The following is a 17,197-nucleotide window of genomic DNA, read 5'->3' as shown; positions in this document are numbered from 1 at the left end:
AGATAGAGGGGGTGGATGGGGATAGATAGATTAGATAGATAGATAGATAGATAGATAGATAGATAGATAGATAGATAGATAGATAGATAGATAGATAGATAGATGGGGTGGATGGGGTGGATGGGGATAGATAGATAGAGGGGGTATATGGGGATAGATAAATAGATAGATAGATGGGGTGGATGGGGTGGATGGAGATAGATAGATAGAGGGGGTATATGGGGATAGATAAATAGATAGATAGATGGGGTGGATGGGGATAGATAGATAGAGGGGGTGTATGGGGATAGATAGATAGATGGAGAGATAGATAGATAGATAGATGGGGTGGATGGGGATAGATAGATAGATAGATAGATAGATAGATAGATGGGGTGGATGGGGATAGATAGATAGAGGGGGTATATGGGGATAGATAAATAGATAGATAGATGGGGTGGATGGGGTGGATGGAGATAGATAGATAGAGGGGGTATATGGGGATAGATAAATAGATAAATAGATAGATAGATGGGGTGGATGGGGATAGATAGATAGATAGATAGATAGATAGATAGATAGATAGATAGATAGATAGATAGATAGATAGATAGATAGGGTGTATGAGGACAGATAGATAGATAGATAGAGGGGGTGTAGGGGGATAGATAGATAGATAGTTAGATAGATAGAGGGGGTGTATGGGGATAGATAGATAGATAGATAGATAGATAGATAGATAGATAGATAGATAGATAGATGGGGTGGTTGGGGATAGATAGATAGAGGGGGTGTAGGGGGATAGATAGATAGATAGATAGATAGATAGATAGATAGATAGATAGATAGATAGATAGATAGATGGGGTGGTTGGGGATAGATAGATAGAGGGGGTGGATGGGGATAGATAGATAGATAGATAGATAGATAGATAGATAGATAGATAGATAGATGGGGTGGATGGGGATAGATAGATAGAGGGGGTGGATGGGGATAGATAGATAGATAGATAGATAGATAGATGGGGTGGATGGGGATAGATAGATAGAGGGGGTGGATGGGGATAAATAGATAGATAGATAGATAGATAGATAGATAGATAGAGGGGGTGGATGGGGATAGATAGATAGATGGAGAGATAGATAGATAGAGGGGGTGGATGGGGATAGATAGATAGAGGGGGGTGGATGGGGATAGATAGATAGATAGATAGATAGATAGATAGATAGATAGATAGATAGATGGGGTGGATGGGGATAGATAGATATAGGGGGTGTATGTGGATAGATAGATGGAGAGATAGATAGATAGAGGGGGGTGGATGGGGATAGATAGATAGAGGGGGGTGGATGGGGATAGATAGATAGATAGATAGATAGATAGATAGATAGATAGATAGATAGATAGATAGAGGGGGTGTAGGGGGATAGATAGATAGAGGGGTTGTATGGAAATGGACAGATAGAAGGGGGCTGGATGGATGATGGTGTTGCCCCATCTCCGTGTATCCCTGAGTGGGTGCCCAGCGGGGACAGGGGTGAAGCCCCCATGATAACACTCCGAGTCCCATCAAGTTTTGCATAAAATCTTTGTTTTTTTTCTAACTATCCCTTTTGGGTGCAAAATCCCAGCTGGACCCTCCCGTGGCATGATCCCAGGAGCCCCACCCCAGCAGCAGGTCCATACACCGGACTGCAGATTGCTCCCCGCAGCGGGAGCTGCAGATGCTGGTCTGACGGTGGGGCTGTCCCCAGCTGTGTGGGGCCGAGAGGAGCCCGGGCTGGCTGTGCGGGGGCTGGGGACAATCCCCTCTTCCAAGGAGAGGCGACGACATTCTGCAGAGCGGAGAAGGGGGCTGAGATGCGAGGAAACCCCAGGGGCTTTGCTATGTGCTGGCGGCTGCCTTCAGAGATGGGGTCATTGTCCTAGGAAGCCTGGGCTATGCTCCGTGCTGGGCCAGGGGGATCCCTTCCCATCACGGGAGGGGGAGGCTGGGGCGGCTGTTCGGAGATGCAACAGCGTTACAGAGCATCTCCGTTCAGGGCAGCCGGGTGATCAGAGCTGGCGTCCCCACGCACAGCTTGGCTGATGGTCCTCGGTCCTGACCCACCCCCCACCCCCCGCCATCCCAGCCCTGCCCCCCCAGCTCTGCCGGTACCTCTCAATCCCGACCACACACCCCCTGCCATTGCCCCTCAATCCTGCCCCGCAGCCCCCTGCCATCCCAGCCCTGCCCCCCAGCTCTGCCGGTGCCTCTCAATCCTGCCCCGCAGCCCCCTGCCATCCCAGCCCTGCCCCCTAGCTCTGCCGGTGCCCCTTAATCCCGACCCGCAGCCCCCTGCTAGCCCAGCCCTGCCTCTCGCCCTGTTCTGGAATCCCGTCCCCTCGGCAGTGCTGATCCAGCGCCCCGACTCCGTCACCTCCCCTTCGCCGGGGGACTTTGGCGTGGTAATGAGCATCACTTGGCTTTTCCTTCCCGTGCTCCCCACTCAGCAGCTGGTCACAGACAGACCCCGATCGCAGCTCCCCGGCGTCCCTGCTGCCCTCGCCCCCCTCCCTCTCCCTTAATTAGCATCTTTGCTATTCTGCCTGATCAGCAGACAGTGCGGGGCTCTCCAGGAGGCTCCCCTCCCCCAGCCTCTCTACCCACGGCTTTGGCCTCCCTCCCCTGCACCAGAGAACCCAGCCCAGGGCACACTGGGGGGCACGGGTGTGATGGGTAATGGGTGGCGCCCGTTGTGAAGGGCCCCGCAGCACAACTGACCGGAGTCCTGGAGCAGAGACAGAGCAGGCCGGGCGCCCCGAAGTGCTGGCACCCTTCCCCGATGGGGGAGGATAATCTAGGGACATGCAGCCTCCTCCCCAGGGGAAACCCAGATCTGGCAGGACTGGAGCCAGACTCCAGCCCCCTGCACCCAGCTGGGCCCCCCCACTGAAGTACCCGGGGCACTGCATTCACCATGGTGCAGTGCAGGCTGTGCCAACCCGGCAGAGCCCAGGCCGCAGAAGTGGGGGACAGACCCACAGACAGTAGCTGACCCAGAGGGGCCTTGGTCACTATCACAGCTAAGGAGGGGTCACCGGCCCCCCAGAGCCCAGGAAGAGAAACCCAAACCCCGGGACTGGCAGCAGGGCTGGGGTAGTTACATGGGATGTCCTGGATGGCGCTGTGTGTGTGTGTGTGTTCCTGCCAAGACCCCCGCTGGGGTCCTTTCCCCACCGGCCCTGTGCCACGAGGGAGAGGCCGCACATACGCCAAGCTCGTCTGGTTACCGCACGGCGGATCGCGCTCTGCCAGTTTCACGGCTGGCTGACCCCACATTGGTGCACGCGTCCCGCCCGCCACCCTGGCTGGCTGCACAGACTGACCCAGCCTGGGCAGGGGGTTCTGAGCCATCTCCCCATTGGTCTCCCCACTGGGCTGGCCCACACCAGCCCCTGGCAGAGATCACCGGGGCCTGCTCTGGCTCCCCAAATGCCCCACCTGGCGTAAAAGTCTCCCGGGCCCTTTCTCCCCAGCAGGCCCAGGGGCATTTACTCCTGTCATCCAAGGAGCACCTCCTGCCATACCTGTGTGATCCCACCCAGACTCCAGCTGGGGGTTTACCCAGGCCGGGCAGGCTGGAGAGCGGTGCCCATGACTGCACCGACCAACGTCTGCTTCAGAGGCTAGATTCTTGGTGCCGCTCAAAGGCCTTCACGAGGGTGGCTGGTGCCCGAGCTGGCCTGAGGGCTCTGCTCACGCGCACTGCACCACAGCCCCTGGCATAGGGTGTGGCTTGGGGACCATGGCTAGAGCGCATTGCACTCTGGGTATTCTTGGCTCCATGGAGCCAGGGGAAGCAGAACACAAATTAGAGCTGCCTTTAGGCTGCTCTAACTTGCAGCAAGGGCAGGGCCGGGCCTGAATATGGAGGTACAGAGAGGGAGGGCTCTGGTGACACAGGTAGCTTTTGAAAGGCATTTTTTAGCCCTAATGGTCATTTATTTTTGCTCACAACGTTCCAGGCAAGCTGCCCTCTTTCAAGATGGCCACCCCCCCTCTTGGTTCCCAGCCCTCGACAGCCCGGGCTACCCTGAGGGCCCCTGCGACTTCTGCTCCATGCAGAGCGATAGGAGACGGCAGCCATTTTGCAACAGGGCAGTTCTCGGGGGAGCTCGCCGGAGGGAAATAGCGTTTGCCCCTCGCTGCTGCAGGACAAATGAAAACCAAACGGTCAAGAGTTGCCATCAGCCCCTAGAGAACAGAGCCTCAGATGGACCCGGCGCCCTGGGAGCTTTAGCCCCATGGGGAGTTCGGACGGCCTGCGCCGGTCCATGGTTAAGGCCACATGGGACAAACAAAATGGCGCCACGTCCACCGCTCTGTTTCTCACGGGTACTGTTCTTTAATGAACGCCCCCTCTGATCACCTGTCCCGCTGCAGGTCTGGTCTGGGCTCGGGGGATCTGGGGCCGGAGTCACCGGGTTCAGCACAGGGGCCAAGCCCGTTTTTAGCGTGGAGCTCGGCTCGGTGCTCCGGACAGAACCACCCCGGCACTGCCAGCACCTGAGGGCTAACCGTACGCCAGGGGAATCCCCCGGAGAACAATGGCGCATCCCCCCTCCACTCCATGGGAACAATGGAGAAAACCCCCCCCCCACATACCTGAGAATGTGTCTGAGCAAAGCCCCCAACCCCGGCCAGGATGGGGGGCAAAGGCACCTCTAACTCAGGGCCGCTGGGCCGGACCCCTGGTACATGATATCTGGAGACGGCGCACAGGACAAACAGCCTGGCCCCCAGGGCAGGCGTGTGGGGCTGTGAGCTCTGGGAGTCCCGGACGCAGGATTGGGACAGCGACCCATCCCAGTCCCGCAGGGACAGCCCCCGGGCCACACAGCAAATCCCCCTCCTTTAATGCATAAATAACACACAGATCCTAGCGTGATGAGTCCTAGGACACGACTGGGGTTCCTAGGTGCTACCGTAATACACCTAATAAATAACGTACAGCACCTAACGCAGTGAGGTGCTGGGCCATGACTGAGAACCCCACTGCTCTGCCCCTCCGCTGAGCACCCCACAGCCCTCCTCCCCACTGAGCACCCCTCTGCCCACCCCCTCCCGCAGTGGTCCACTCAGCTCTTACCACGTGGCCCCAGCATCCTCTTCTCCCACCATCCCAGCGATGCAGCCATCCCCCCTTGTCTGCCAGCTCCCACCCCAACATCTCCCCCACGCGCTGCCCCCTTTGCAGGGGAGGCCGCCGCGGCTACAGGCGACTAGGCACCAGGGTGGGACATGGGGCAGCGAAAGATCCAGGACTGTGATTCCCTCAGAGCGTTTCCCCTCCTCAGGTGAACGCCTCCCAGGGTGGGGACTGTCCCTTGCCACAGCTCAGTGTTTTAGGATGAGTACTTTGCTGTATTATGGTGGCACCCCAGGGACCCCACCCAGGCTTGGGGCCCTGTCGTGCCAGGCGCTGCACAGACCCAGAGCGAGAGACAGTCCCTGTGCCCCAGGGCTCACAGTTTGAGCAGAGCAGGTGAAGGGGTATAACAGCAGGATGGGGGGGTCCACATGGGAGGATACGGACCCTGGGATTAGGGTTTAGTGGCTAACGCACAGGAATGGGAGCCAGGACTCCTGGGTTCTTTCCCCAGCTCTGGGAAGGGAGTGGGGGCTAGCTGGTTGGGGGGCGCTGGGAGCCAGGACTCCTGGGTTCAATTCCCAGCTCTGGGAAGGGAGTGGGGGCTAGTGGGTTAGGTCTGGGAGCCAGGACTCCTGGGTTCGATTCCCAGCTCTGGGAAGGGAGTGGTAGCTAGTGGGTTAGAGCAAGGGGGGCTGGGAGCCAGGACTTCTGGTTCTATTCCCAGCTAGTGGGGGCTAATGGGTGAGAGCAGGGGGCCTGGATACCAGCCTACCCCGGAGTCCTGGCACAGCCGGTGGTGGTTTCTGTCCTTGGGCCATGTGCCCAGCCGCCCATGGAGCCCACATGGCACGTGCAGCGGGGAATGTCTCACCCATCGCCTGGAGCCATGACAGGGCTCCAATTAAAGTGACATTTCAACGTGCACCGCGCTGGGCTGATGACTCACTCCCCACCAGGCTTCACTCCCGGCCCAAGCCCCATCCACCACAGAGGGCTGGGGAGGGGGTCCCTGGGCTTCCCAACCCCCTTGGGGCCTGGCCAGAACCACCGTCTGGGGCCTGGGTCTGCTCCCATCTCTGCAGCCGCCCCCCACGTGCTTCACTCCTCCCACCGCATCCTTCCATTTCACCGAGGGGGAAACTGAGTCACAGAGACGGGCCATGTGATCCAGGACAGTGGAGGCCTCCCCGCTCAGAGCAGGGGGTCTCACCGATGGAGCATGGAGCCCAGAGATGAGCGACAAAGACAGTTATGGGGGGGAATTAACCTGGCTCGGCTGGGAGACAATGGGAGGATGAACCCGCTCCATCCCACGGCCCTGACACTCACCCCCAGGCTGGAGCAATGCCCCATTGATGAGGGTCAGCAGCCAGGGCCCACAGAGCAAAGGCAACTCGTAACCCCATCTCCTAGGGAGGTCAGAAATGTCGGGAGCTGGGCCGGGAGGAGGGGAAATATCCTATCGACCTGACGGAGCCGCCCGGGGAATCACCGCTAGGCCTGGGGCGAGAGCTCCCATGCTGGAGCCGTGGGACGCCAGATGGAGCAGGGTCCCGGAGGGAGGGGCCAGAAGGAACCTGTGGGCACCAGGTCTGTAGAATTTTTGGTGGTGCCCAGAAGGGCCATCCCGTCCATAGAGGGCCAGGGCAGCCGCGGGGCTAGCGGGTGGCCTGGTGCCGGCAGCAGCGAGCAGGGGCGGGAAGAGGTTGGGCGAGGTGGGAAGAGGCGGGCGGGGGCTTGGGGGAAGGGGTGGAATGGGGCAGGGAGGGGACAGAGCAGGGACAGGAAGAGGTGGGGTGAGATGGGAAGAGGCGGGTGGGGGCTTGGGGGAAGGGGTGGAGTGGGGGCGGGGAGGGGATGGGGCAGAGCAGGGTGGGAAGAGGCAGGCGGGGGCTTGGGGGAAGGGGTGGAATGGGGCGGGGAGGGGACAGAGCAGGGACGGGAAGAGGTGGGGTGGGGCGGGAAGAGGTGGGCGCGGACTTGGGGGAAGGGGTGGAGTGGGGGTGGGGAGGGGGCAGAGCAGGGGCGGGAAGAGGTGGGGGCTTGGGGGAAGGGGTGGAATGGGGTGGGGAGGGGGCAGAGCAGGGGTGGGAAGAGGTGGGCGGGGTTTGGGGGAAGGGGTGGAATGGGGTGGGGAGGGGGCAGAGCAAGGGTGGGAAGAGGCAGGCGGGGGTTTGGGGGAAGGGGTGGAATGGGGTGGGGAGGGGGCAGAGCGGGGGCAGGAAGAGGTGGAGCGAGGTGGGAAGAGGCGGGCGGGGGCTTGGGGGAAGGGGTGGAATGGGGCAGGGAGGGGACAGAGCAGGGGCGGGAAGAGGCGGACAGGGCAGGAAGAGGCAGGTGGGGGCTTGGGGGAAAAGGTGGAGTAGGGGCAGGGAGGGGGCAGAGCAGGGGCGGGAAGAGGTGGGATGGGGCAGGAAGAGGTGGGCGTGGGCTTGGAGGAAGGGGTGGAATGGGGCAGGGAGGGGGCAGAGCAGGGGTGGGAAGAGGTGGGCGGGGTTTGGGGGAAGGGGTGGAATGGGGTGGGGAGGTGGCAGAGCGGGGGCGGGAAGAGGCGGGCAGGGCAGGAAGAGGCAGGTGGGGGCTTGGGGGAAGGGGTGGAGTAGGGGCAGGGTGGGGGCAGAGCAGGGGTGGGAAGAGGTGGGCGGGGCTTGGGGGAAGGGGTGGAATGGGGTGGGGAGGTGGCAGAGCGGGGGCGGGAAGAGGCGGGCAGGGCAGGAAGAGGCAGGTGGGGGCTTGGGGGAAGGGGTGGAGTAGGGGCAGGGTGGGGGCAGAGCAGGGGCGGGAAGAGGTGGGATGGGGCAGAAAGAGGCGGGCGGGGGTTTGGGGGAAGGGGTGGAATGGGGTGGGGAGGGGACAGAGCAGGGGCGGGAAGAGGTGGGATGGGGCAGGAAGAGGCGGGCGGGGGTTTGGGGGAAGGGGTGGAATGGGGTGGGGAGGGGACAGAGCAGGGGCGGGAAGAGGTGGGCAGGGGCTTGGGGGAAGGGGTGGAATGGGGCGGGGAGGGGGCAGAGCAGGGGCGGGAAGAGGTGGGATGGGGCGGGAAGAGGCGGGCGGGGGTTTGGGGGAAGGGGTGGAATGGGGCGGGGAGGGGGCAGAGCAGGGATGGGAAGAGGTGGGGTGGGGCGGGAAGAGGTGGGCGCGGACTTGGGGGAAGGGGTGGAGTGGGGGTGGGGAGGGGGCAGAGCAGGGGCGGGAAGAGGTGGGGGCGGGGGCTTGGGGGAAGGGGTGGAATGGGGTGGAATGGGGTGGGGAGGGGGCAGAGCAGGGGTGGGAAGAGGTGGGCGGGGTTTGGGGGAAGGGGTGGAATGGGGTGGGGAGGGGGCAGAGCAGGGGTGGGAAGAGGCAGGCGGGGGTTTGGGGGAAGGGGTGGAATGGGGTGGGGAGGGGGCAGAGCGGGGGCGGGAAGAGGTGGAGCGAGGTGGGAAGAGGCGGGCGGGGGCTTGGGGGAAGGGGTGGAATGGGGCAGGGAGGGGACAGAGCAGGGGCGGGAAGAGGTGGGCGGGGTTTGGGGGAAGGGGTGGAATGGGGTGGGGAGGTGGCAGAGCGGGGGCGGGAAGAGGCGGGCAGGGCAGGAAGAGGCAGGTGGGGGCTTGGGGGAAGGGGTGGAGTAGGGGCAGGGTGGGGGCAGAGCAGGGGCGGGAAGAGGTGGGATGGGGCAGGAAGAGGCGGGCGGGGGTTTGGGGGAAGGGGTGGAATGGGGCAGGGAGGGGGTAGAGCAGGGGCGGGAAGAGGTGGGATGGGGCGGGAAGAGGCGGGCGGGGGTTTGGGGGAAGGGATGGAATGGGGCGGGGAGGGGGCAGAGCAGGGGCGGGAAGAGGCGGGCGGGGGTTTGGGGGAAGGGGTGGAATGGGGTGGGGAGGGGGCAGAGCAGGGGCGGGAAGAGGTGGGATGGGGCGGGAAGAGGCAGGCGGGGGTTTGGGGGAAAGGGTGGAATGGGGCGGGGAGGGGGTAGAGCAGGGGCGGGAAGAGGTGGGATGGGGCGGGAAGAGGCGGGCAGGGGCTTGGGGGAAGGGGTGGAATGGGGCGGGGAGGGGGTAGAGCAGGGGCGGGAAGAGGTGGGATGGGGCAGGAAGAGGCGGGCGGGGGTTTGGGGGAAGGGGTGGAATGGGGTGGGGAGGGGACAGAGCAGGGGCGGGAAGAGGTGGGCAGGGGCAGAAAGAGGCGGGTGGGGGCAGAGCAGGGGCGGGAAGAGGCGGGATGGGGCAGGAAGAGGCGGGCGGGGGTTTGGGGGAAGGGGTGGAATGGGGTGGGGAGGGGACAGAGCAGGGGCGGGAAGAGGTGGGCAGGGGCTTGGGGGAAGGGGTGGAATGGGGCAGGGAGGGGGTAGAGCAGGGGCTGGAAGAGGTGGGATGGGGCGGGAAGAGGCGGGATGGGGCGGGAAGAGGCGGGCGGGGGTTTGGGGGAAGGGGTGGAATGGGGCGGGGAGGGGGCAGAGTAGGGGCGGGAAGAGGCGGGCAGGGGCTTGGGGGAAGGGGTGGAATGGGGCGGGGAGGGGGCAGAGCAGGGGCGGGAAGAGGCGGGCAGGGGCTTGGGGGAAGGGGTGGAATGGGGCGGGGAGGGGACAGAGCAGGGGCGGGAAGAGGTGGGGCAGGGCGGGCTGGAGACAGGTCACTCATTGCTGATGGCACCAGGCCCTCTGCTAACCCCCCGGGCCGCCCAGGACCCCACGTCCCCCTGAAGCCCAAGACGGGATGGCTCTGAAAATCTAAGCCCAAATACTGGTGGAGCCGGGCCCACGTTCCTGAATATTGGTGGAGCACGAGCACCACGGGCCCATATAACTGGCTGCCTATGCTGTGGGGGCTTCCCATGATCCCAACCCCCCACCCAGTGCTGCCCTGGCTGGCTTCCGGGCGTCCCCGCCAACAGGGCCGGCTCCAGGCACCAGCTTGTCAAGCAGGTGCTTGGGGCGGCCGCTCCGGCGAGGGGCGGCACCTCCAGGTATTCGGCGGCAATTCGGCGGACGGTCCCTCACTCCGCCTGGATCGCAATCGTGATCGCGGCTTTTTTTGTTTTGTTTTTTTTGTTTTGGCTGCTTGGGGCGGCCAAAACCCTGGAGCCGGCCCTCCCGCCAAGCTGCCGTCCCTCCTGTCGCCCCAGCTGGCCCATGTGTTTGGCCTTGGCCTGGACAGCTCCTCTCTCAGACACCAGGCCCTCGGGAGGCCAGAAAGCCCAGCCTCTTTGGTGGGGACTGGGCCGTCTCCGTCACCGAGCCCAGGGCGAGCTGGTACTGATGCACCAGGCCCGGCAGCAGCTAACAAATTGCTTTGGCTGGGATGGAGACGGAGACGTGCTGGATCTGCCCAGGGTCCAATCCCTGGTGGTGTTTGCGGAGGGTGGGGGGACAACACTCCCTGTCTCTCCCACACGTCCCCAGCCCCCCCAGCCCTGGTAGGCTGCAGGGGCATAGGGAATATCCAGGCGGGAGCCCACCGCTGGAGTCTAAAGAGGCACAAACACTGAAGCATGCATAAACACGTATGTGCACGCACATCCATGTAATATGTATGCACATACACACCTAGAGGCGTGGGCTCACACACGTCTACAGGCACGGGGGCACACGTGTCTAGCCACACACATACACCCACAAGCATATGCCCACGTGTTTGCATAGGCACATGGGGCCACACATGAATGTGCACAAAAACGCACCCGTGTCCCCACCGGCACGTTCCGGTGTATGCAGCACAGGCAGAGACGCAACCCCCCCACACAACACACACACAACACACAACACACAACACACACATTTACCTGGGGCGTTTACCCTCCCCCGTCCGCTTATCGGCGAGGAGGGAATTACTGGTGCATTAGCTCCAAATGAGCCCAGTCAATATCACGGGGTCCCTTCTCTCAGTCCCCCCCAGCCCTAGTGCAAACCCTAAATCACTCCAGCTGAGATCTTCAAGGCCACAAAAATCCCACTGGCTTCATACCCATTCCCTCTTCGGAGCTGCAGGGGTTAAAATGCTCCAAGGACTCCCCCAGGGAGAGGGAGGGGGTTCCCACTGGGATCTGCCCACCCCAGATCCCCAGCCCCACTCCTTTCCTCTTTGCCCCTTTAATCTGCCCAGGTCCAACTGGGAGGCACGGACCCACATGCCTTGCTCTAGCCACGCCTCAGCAGTTCCTAGAAAGACTTTGCGCCTTCCGTGACTCCGCGGCCCAGGCCTGTTCAAACCAGGAGTCCCCCTTCCCCGGGGCATCCGGCAGCACCAGGACCGAAAGAACAAGCTCTGCACGGTAAGTACCGCGGCCACCTGGTCTCGAAGGGGAAGGATTAATTAACAGTTCCCAAATCCCAGCCTAAATATCCCGCCTCCCTCCGGCGCAGGCAGGTCTGCGTCTGCCAAGCAGTGGGGATGGAGGGAGCGACCCGTCTCCCTCACGGTTCCAACCTCCTGCTTTTCTCTCATTTCCCATCCTGCCAGTCCAATTGAGGGGCACCCCATCAGCTTGGCCCAGCGAGTTCAGCACCACGCCGGGCATCTGCCTTGCCTACAGTCACAACCCGGCTCTCAAAGGCAAGCAGCGCTTCCCCTCTGGAGTTACAGATCTCGAGTACCTCTGGCCGGGATCGCAGGAGGTCTTGCCAGGTGCCTGCAGCCAGTTGGAGATTCAGCAGGAGGTGATCTCCCCTGAGGCCCCATGCCACCCAGGAGTCTGCCTAGGCCCCTCTGCTACTGGGACGAGACACTTCCGAAGCCACTACACGCCGTTGGCCATTAAAGAGCCTCCCAAGTCTTCTCACAAGAGTCACAGCGTTATCCCCGGCACCCCACTTCCAACTCGGGGAATTACCCGATCCCTTAGACATCCCGCTGCAGTGCCATTTGAATGACGTGCTCGCACGTCCACCCTCACGCACTGCTAAGCGGCGGTTGCGCTCCTCCCCAGAGGCAGCTGCATTTCGGCGGTGGGGAAAGGGGCTTCTGGACACTGCATGCTCTGGGGGCAGCCCACGAGCCGTGAGTATAGTGCTCCGCGCCAGGCCAACACGGGCTGAGACACAAGGCTTCTCCGCCCCGGCCCCAAACAACACACCCACAAGCTAGGTCTGGCTAATGCCTGGGCATGATTGTAACCCCAGTGCAGCCCCTGAAAGCTCCTTTATCCCCCCAGGATTTCAGTGCAAGCTGCATACTCCTCCATCCCACTGACTGTCCCAATGGGGACACATCCCCCCAGATGCCCAGACCCGTCCTGCCAACCCACCCCCTAAGTCCATCCATGGCACCCCAAGGGTGGGTATGACCCAGTCCCGGGGTTTGAGGGGGGAGCAGCGGGTGGGCTAGAGGGGACGTGGCCCTGCAAGGAACTGGTCTGCAAAATAAGGGACACACTGTGCCCACTAAGACCACCTTCGTCTGGGCATCGGCATTTCCTCAGAGGGCCAGGAGGACAATTCAAACACCCTCCCTGGACATCTTCACCATAACAACCCGGCTCCCTTGCCACGAGGCACAGCCCTGGCATTGTCTGGCGTACAGAACCTGGCTCCCTTGCCACGAGGCACAGACCTGGCATTGCCTGGCGCCCAGAACCTGGCTCCCCTGCCACGAGGCACAGACCTGGCATTGCCTGGTGCACAGAACCTGCCTCCCCTGCCACGAGGCACAGACCTGACATTGCCTGGTGCACAGAACCTGCCTCCCCTGCCACGAGGCACAGACCTGACATTGCCTGGTGCACAGAACCCGCCTCCCTTGCCACGAGGCACAGACCTGGCATTGCCTGGTGCACAGAACCCGGCACCCCTGCCACGAGGCACAGACCTGGCATTGCCTGGTGCACAGAACCCGCCTCCCCTGCCACGAGGCACAGACGTGGCATTGCCTGGCGCACAGAACCTGTCACCCCTGCATTGAGGCACAGACCTGATATTGCCTGGCGCACAGAACCCGCCTCCCTTGCCACGAGGCACAGACCTGGCATTGCCTGGTGCACAGAACCCGGCACCCCTGCCACGAGGCACAGACGTGGCATTGCCTGGCGCACAGAACCTGTCACCCCTGCCATGAGGCACAGACCTGATATTGCCTGGTGCACAGAACCTGGCTCCCTTGCCACGAGGCACAGACCTGGCATTGCCTGGTGCACAGAACCTGCCTCCCTTGCCACGAGGCACAGACCTGGCATTGCCTGGTGCACAGAACCTGGCTCCCTTGCCACGAGGCACAGACCTGGCATTGCCTGGTGCACAGAACCTGCCTCCCTTGCCACGAGGCACAGACCTGGCATTGCCTGGTGCACAGAACCTGGCTCCCTTGCCACGAGGCACAGACCTGGCATTGCCTGGTGCACAGAACCCGCCTCCCTTGCCACGAGGCACAGACCTGGCATTGCCTGGCGCCCAGAACCTGGCTCCCTTGCCACGAGGCACAGACCTGGCATTGCCTGGCACACAGAACCCGCCTCCCTTGCCACGAGGCACAGACCTGGCATTGCCTGATGCACAGAACCCGCCTCCCTTGCCACGAGGCACAGACCTGGCATTGCCTGGTGCACAGAACCCGGCACCCCTGCCACGAGGCACAGACCCTGGCATTGCCTGGCGCACAGACCCTGGCCTGTGCTCACACTTTGTCCATTGGCATTCTCGCCATTTGGTATCTGACTGACCCCCTGTTGCACCTTGGCATTCTTGCTCCTCCAACATGTTTCTATCCTTATTGTGGCCCATGCTCTGGCATCCTCGTCTTCTGATAACCAGCCACAGCCTAGCACTGCCTGGCACCTTCACCTCCTAGCAACCCAACCCGCTGGCCACATTCACCATCAGGCAGGCCCAGGCATCTTCCCCACACGCTGACCCTCGATCCTGCCTGCCCTGCCCCTCAGAATCCCTCGGCACCCTCATCCCCTGGTACCTCCACCCATGATCTCTCCCTGGCACCCTTCACCCCTAGTATCCCTCAAACCTAGTAACCCCCTAACACCCCTCACCCCTAGTAACCCCCTGACACCCCTCATAATCCTGGTAAACTCCAGCAACCCTCATCCTAGTAACCCCCTGGCACCTCACCTCTAGTAACTCCCTTGAATCCCTCACCCCTAGTAACCCCGGTAACCCCCTGGCATCCTAGTAACCCCCTAACACCCCTCACCCCTAGTAATCCCAGTAACCCCCGGCAACCCTCACCCCTAGTAACCCTCTTACACCCCTCACCCCTAGTAACCCCGACACCCCTCACCCCTAGTAATCCCGGTAACCCCCGGCAACCCTCACCCCCAGTAACCCCCCTGACACCCCTCATAATCCTGGTAAACTCCAGCAACCCTCATCCTAGTAACCCCCTGGCACCTCACCTCTAGTAACTCCCTTGAATCCCTCACCCCTAGTAACCCCGGTAACCCCCTGGCATCCTAGTAACCCCCTGGCACCCCTAATAAACCCAGTAACCCCCTAGCACCCCTAGTAACTCCGGTAACCCCCTGGCACCCCTAATAACCCCCTGACACCCCTCACCCCTAGTAACCCCGGTAACCCCTGGCACTCCTAGTAACCCTCTGGCACCCTTCACCCCTAATAAACAAAGTAACCCCCTGGCACCCCTAGTAACCCCCTGGCATCCCTAACCTCTAGTAACCCCGGTAAGCCCCCGGTACTCCTCACCCCCAGTAACCCAGCGAGGCGCCGACTGACCTGCTCGGGCCCCTGGAAGCAGATCCGGCACTGCGGGGTCCTCATGCCGCTGTCCAGGCTGCTGCTGAGAGACACGGTGTCCAGGGCCCCCCCGGCTCCGGGCTGCTGGCCGGGCTGCTGGCCGGGGGGCGGCGGCCGGGGCTCCTTCTCCTCCAAGGCCAGGCTGCGGGGCCGGGGCTCGGCCACCCCGCCGTAGTACTCGGCCTCATCGTCCTGCCGGGCCGAGCAGTCGGCGAAGGGGGGCCAGCCGCAGCCGCTGCCCCCCAGCGCCCGGCTCCCCCCGGCTCCGGGCTCGGGCTCCGGGCGGCCCCGCCGCATCAGCACCAGCAGCTTCAGCTCGTTGAAGAACATGCGGATCCGGTACTTGAACATCATTTACCCCGGGCCCAGCGGCTGCAGCGCCTCGGAGAGCTGGGGCAGGGGCGAGGGGCGCACGGGGCGAGGGGCGCACGGGGCGGGGGGGCGCTTAGCTCTGTCCCTGCGCGGCGCCCGCCGCATCGGGAGAAGGGGAGGAGGAGGGGGCCTGTGGGGGGGCCTCGAGGGGGCAACAAGGGGGAGAGGGGCCAGCACCGCCTGGGGGACACATCTCCGGGGGCGCAGGGACTGCGGAGCGCACGGGGGGCAGCTAGTGATGGAGGAGGCGGGAGACAGGGGCAGGGAAGGGGGGCGGCCCCGGTCGCTCTCCTAAGGCCGGGCCGGTTCGGTGGGTGCCTGGGCCCCTCCGCAGCCCGCGTCCTGCTGCCTCCCCCGGGTCATGGTGAGCGGCGAATCCAGCGGCGGCCCAAAGGGGCTTAACCCCGGGGGGCTGCGCCCCTCTCCGCCTCCTCCCCTCGGGGCGCCGGCTCCTTTGTCTGCAGGGCTCGGGGCATCTCCGCTCCTCCCGGCAGGCGCTCACCCGCCGACACGCGCGGCCCGGAGGAGCCGCATCCTGCCCCCGCCGGCGGCCGGGCGCCCAGCCCCGCGCCCCCCTCTCCGCGCCCCGGCTGGGCTCGCCCTGCGCCGCGGGTATTGTCTCTCCAAAACCGCGGCTCTGCGCGCAACAGGAGCTGCTGCTGCTGCCCGGAGCGCTCCCCCTCCTTCCGGGGGGCCAGCGCCCCCCCCTCGCCACGCTCCCCCTCCCCAGCCACCGCCGGGAAGGCTAGGGCGCAGGGCTGGCCATGGCCGGGGCTGGCGGCGGCTCAGGGCTGGAGAGGAGAAATATGGCTTCTTCTTCCGGTACAGCAGCGTGTTAAATAAAACATTTCGGGAGGAGGGGGGGGAAGAGGCGAGAGCTGCTGCGCTACGCTGGTTGCCCCCCCCCCAACGTGGGGAGCACGTGGGGGAGTCCCCGGGAAATGTGAAAGTGACCAGAGGGGGGTCCCCCCCTCCCCAAAGATGGGAGCCTTCCAGACAAGGAGGGGGAGAGGAAAAGTCCCACGTTCCCCCTCTCCAGGAAGGAGGGACCGGAGCCAGAAGGAGGCAGGTGTGGGGAGCCCAGCCAGTCCGCAGTTCCCCTCCCCAGCAATGGAGAAGGAGCCCTGGCTCTCCCCTCCCAAGCCTGGAGTGCTGGGTGAGTCTCTGTCTCTTTGTCTCTCTCCCACACCCCCCTCAGGTCCCTGGCCGCAGCCTGGCTGGACTAGGGGAACTTTGGCTGTGAATTTCCCAACCTGGCTACTCTCCTCCAAATCCCTTCCCAGCCAGGGCGCTAGCACCGAACTCGACCAGGGTTTCATAGCTTGGCTGTGAGCGGGTCACCTAATCCACTAATGTCCCATCCATTTCTTTGTGCCCTCCCGCCCCCGTCTGTGTCCACCTGTTGACTCATAAGATGGACCAATGTGCTAGGCGCGGCACACACAGTGCAGAGAGAGGAAGCTCCGCAGAGCAGGGCTGTGTTTGTACAGCAGCTCCCTGGCTGGCCCCCTAAGCACTGGACCACCCAGGCAGGGCACGAAGCTCTGCCCACATGGCGCTGGGCCTAATTTTGGTGGCCTCTGGCTGCATTCCCAGCTGTCATTCTTTCAGGAGCTCTGGTGACATTGCCAGAGGATGTTGAGTGAAGGCCAAAAGTATAACCGGGCTCAAGAAAGAAGTAGATAAGTTGATGGAGGATGGGTCCCTCAATGGCTATTAGCCAAGGTGGGCCAGGCCTCCCTAAGCCTCTGATTAGCAGAAGCTGGAGCTGGATGACAGGGGATGGATCACTTGATAATTCCTTGTTCTGTTCATTTCCACTGAAGCATCTGGCATTGGCCACTGTCAGAAGACAGGATCTTGGGCTAGATGGACCTTTGGTCTGACCCAATATGGCCGTTCTTATAGTCACATTTGTGCTGAGCAGTGTCGCTAGCCATAAGTGTCCAAAAACCACGAGTCGGCCCCCAAAATCATGAGATTGGCTTAGAAATCACGAGATTGTTTAAAAAAAATAGTCCGTTTTGGTTTCTTTTTAATT

At 62.5% G+C, this 17,197-nt stretch overlaps 1 protein-coding gene across 1 annotated transcript in view; it reads right to left on the bottom strand.

Moving 5' to 3' along the window:
- MARCHF9 (membrane associated ring-CH-type finger 9) overlaps positions 1-15,277 on the bottom strand; it is a 24,137-nt gene extending 8,860 nt beyond the window's left edge. Inside the window, exon 1 of the mRNA XM_065575919.1 lies at positions 14,764-15,277. Within this exon, the coding sequence (XP_065431991.1) occupies positions 14,764-15,138 (375 nt within the window). The 5' untranslated portion in view covers positions 15,139-15,277. The remainder of the gene's footprint in view (positions 1-14,763) is intronic.
- Positions 15,278-17,197: the final 1,920 nt, after the last annotated feature.

The sequence above is a fragment of the Chrysemys picta genome, chromosome 22 (genome assembly GCF_011386835.1).
Source record: "Chrysemys picta bellii isolate R12L10 chromosome 22, ASM1138683v2, whole genome shotgun sequence".
Taxonomy (NCBI): domain Eukaryota; kingdom Metazoa; phylum Chordata; order Testudines; family Emydidae; genus Chrysemys; species Chrysemys picta.
Note: the sequence above shows the minus strand (reverse complement) of the source record. Positions and strands in the feature narration are given on the sequence as shown.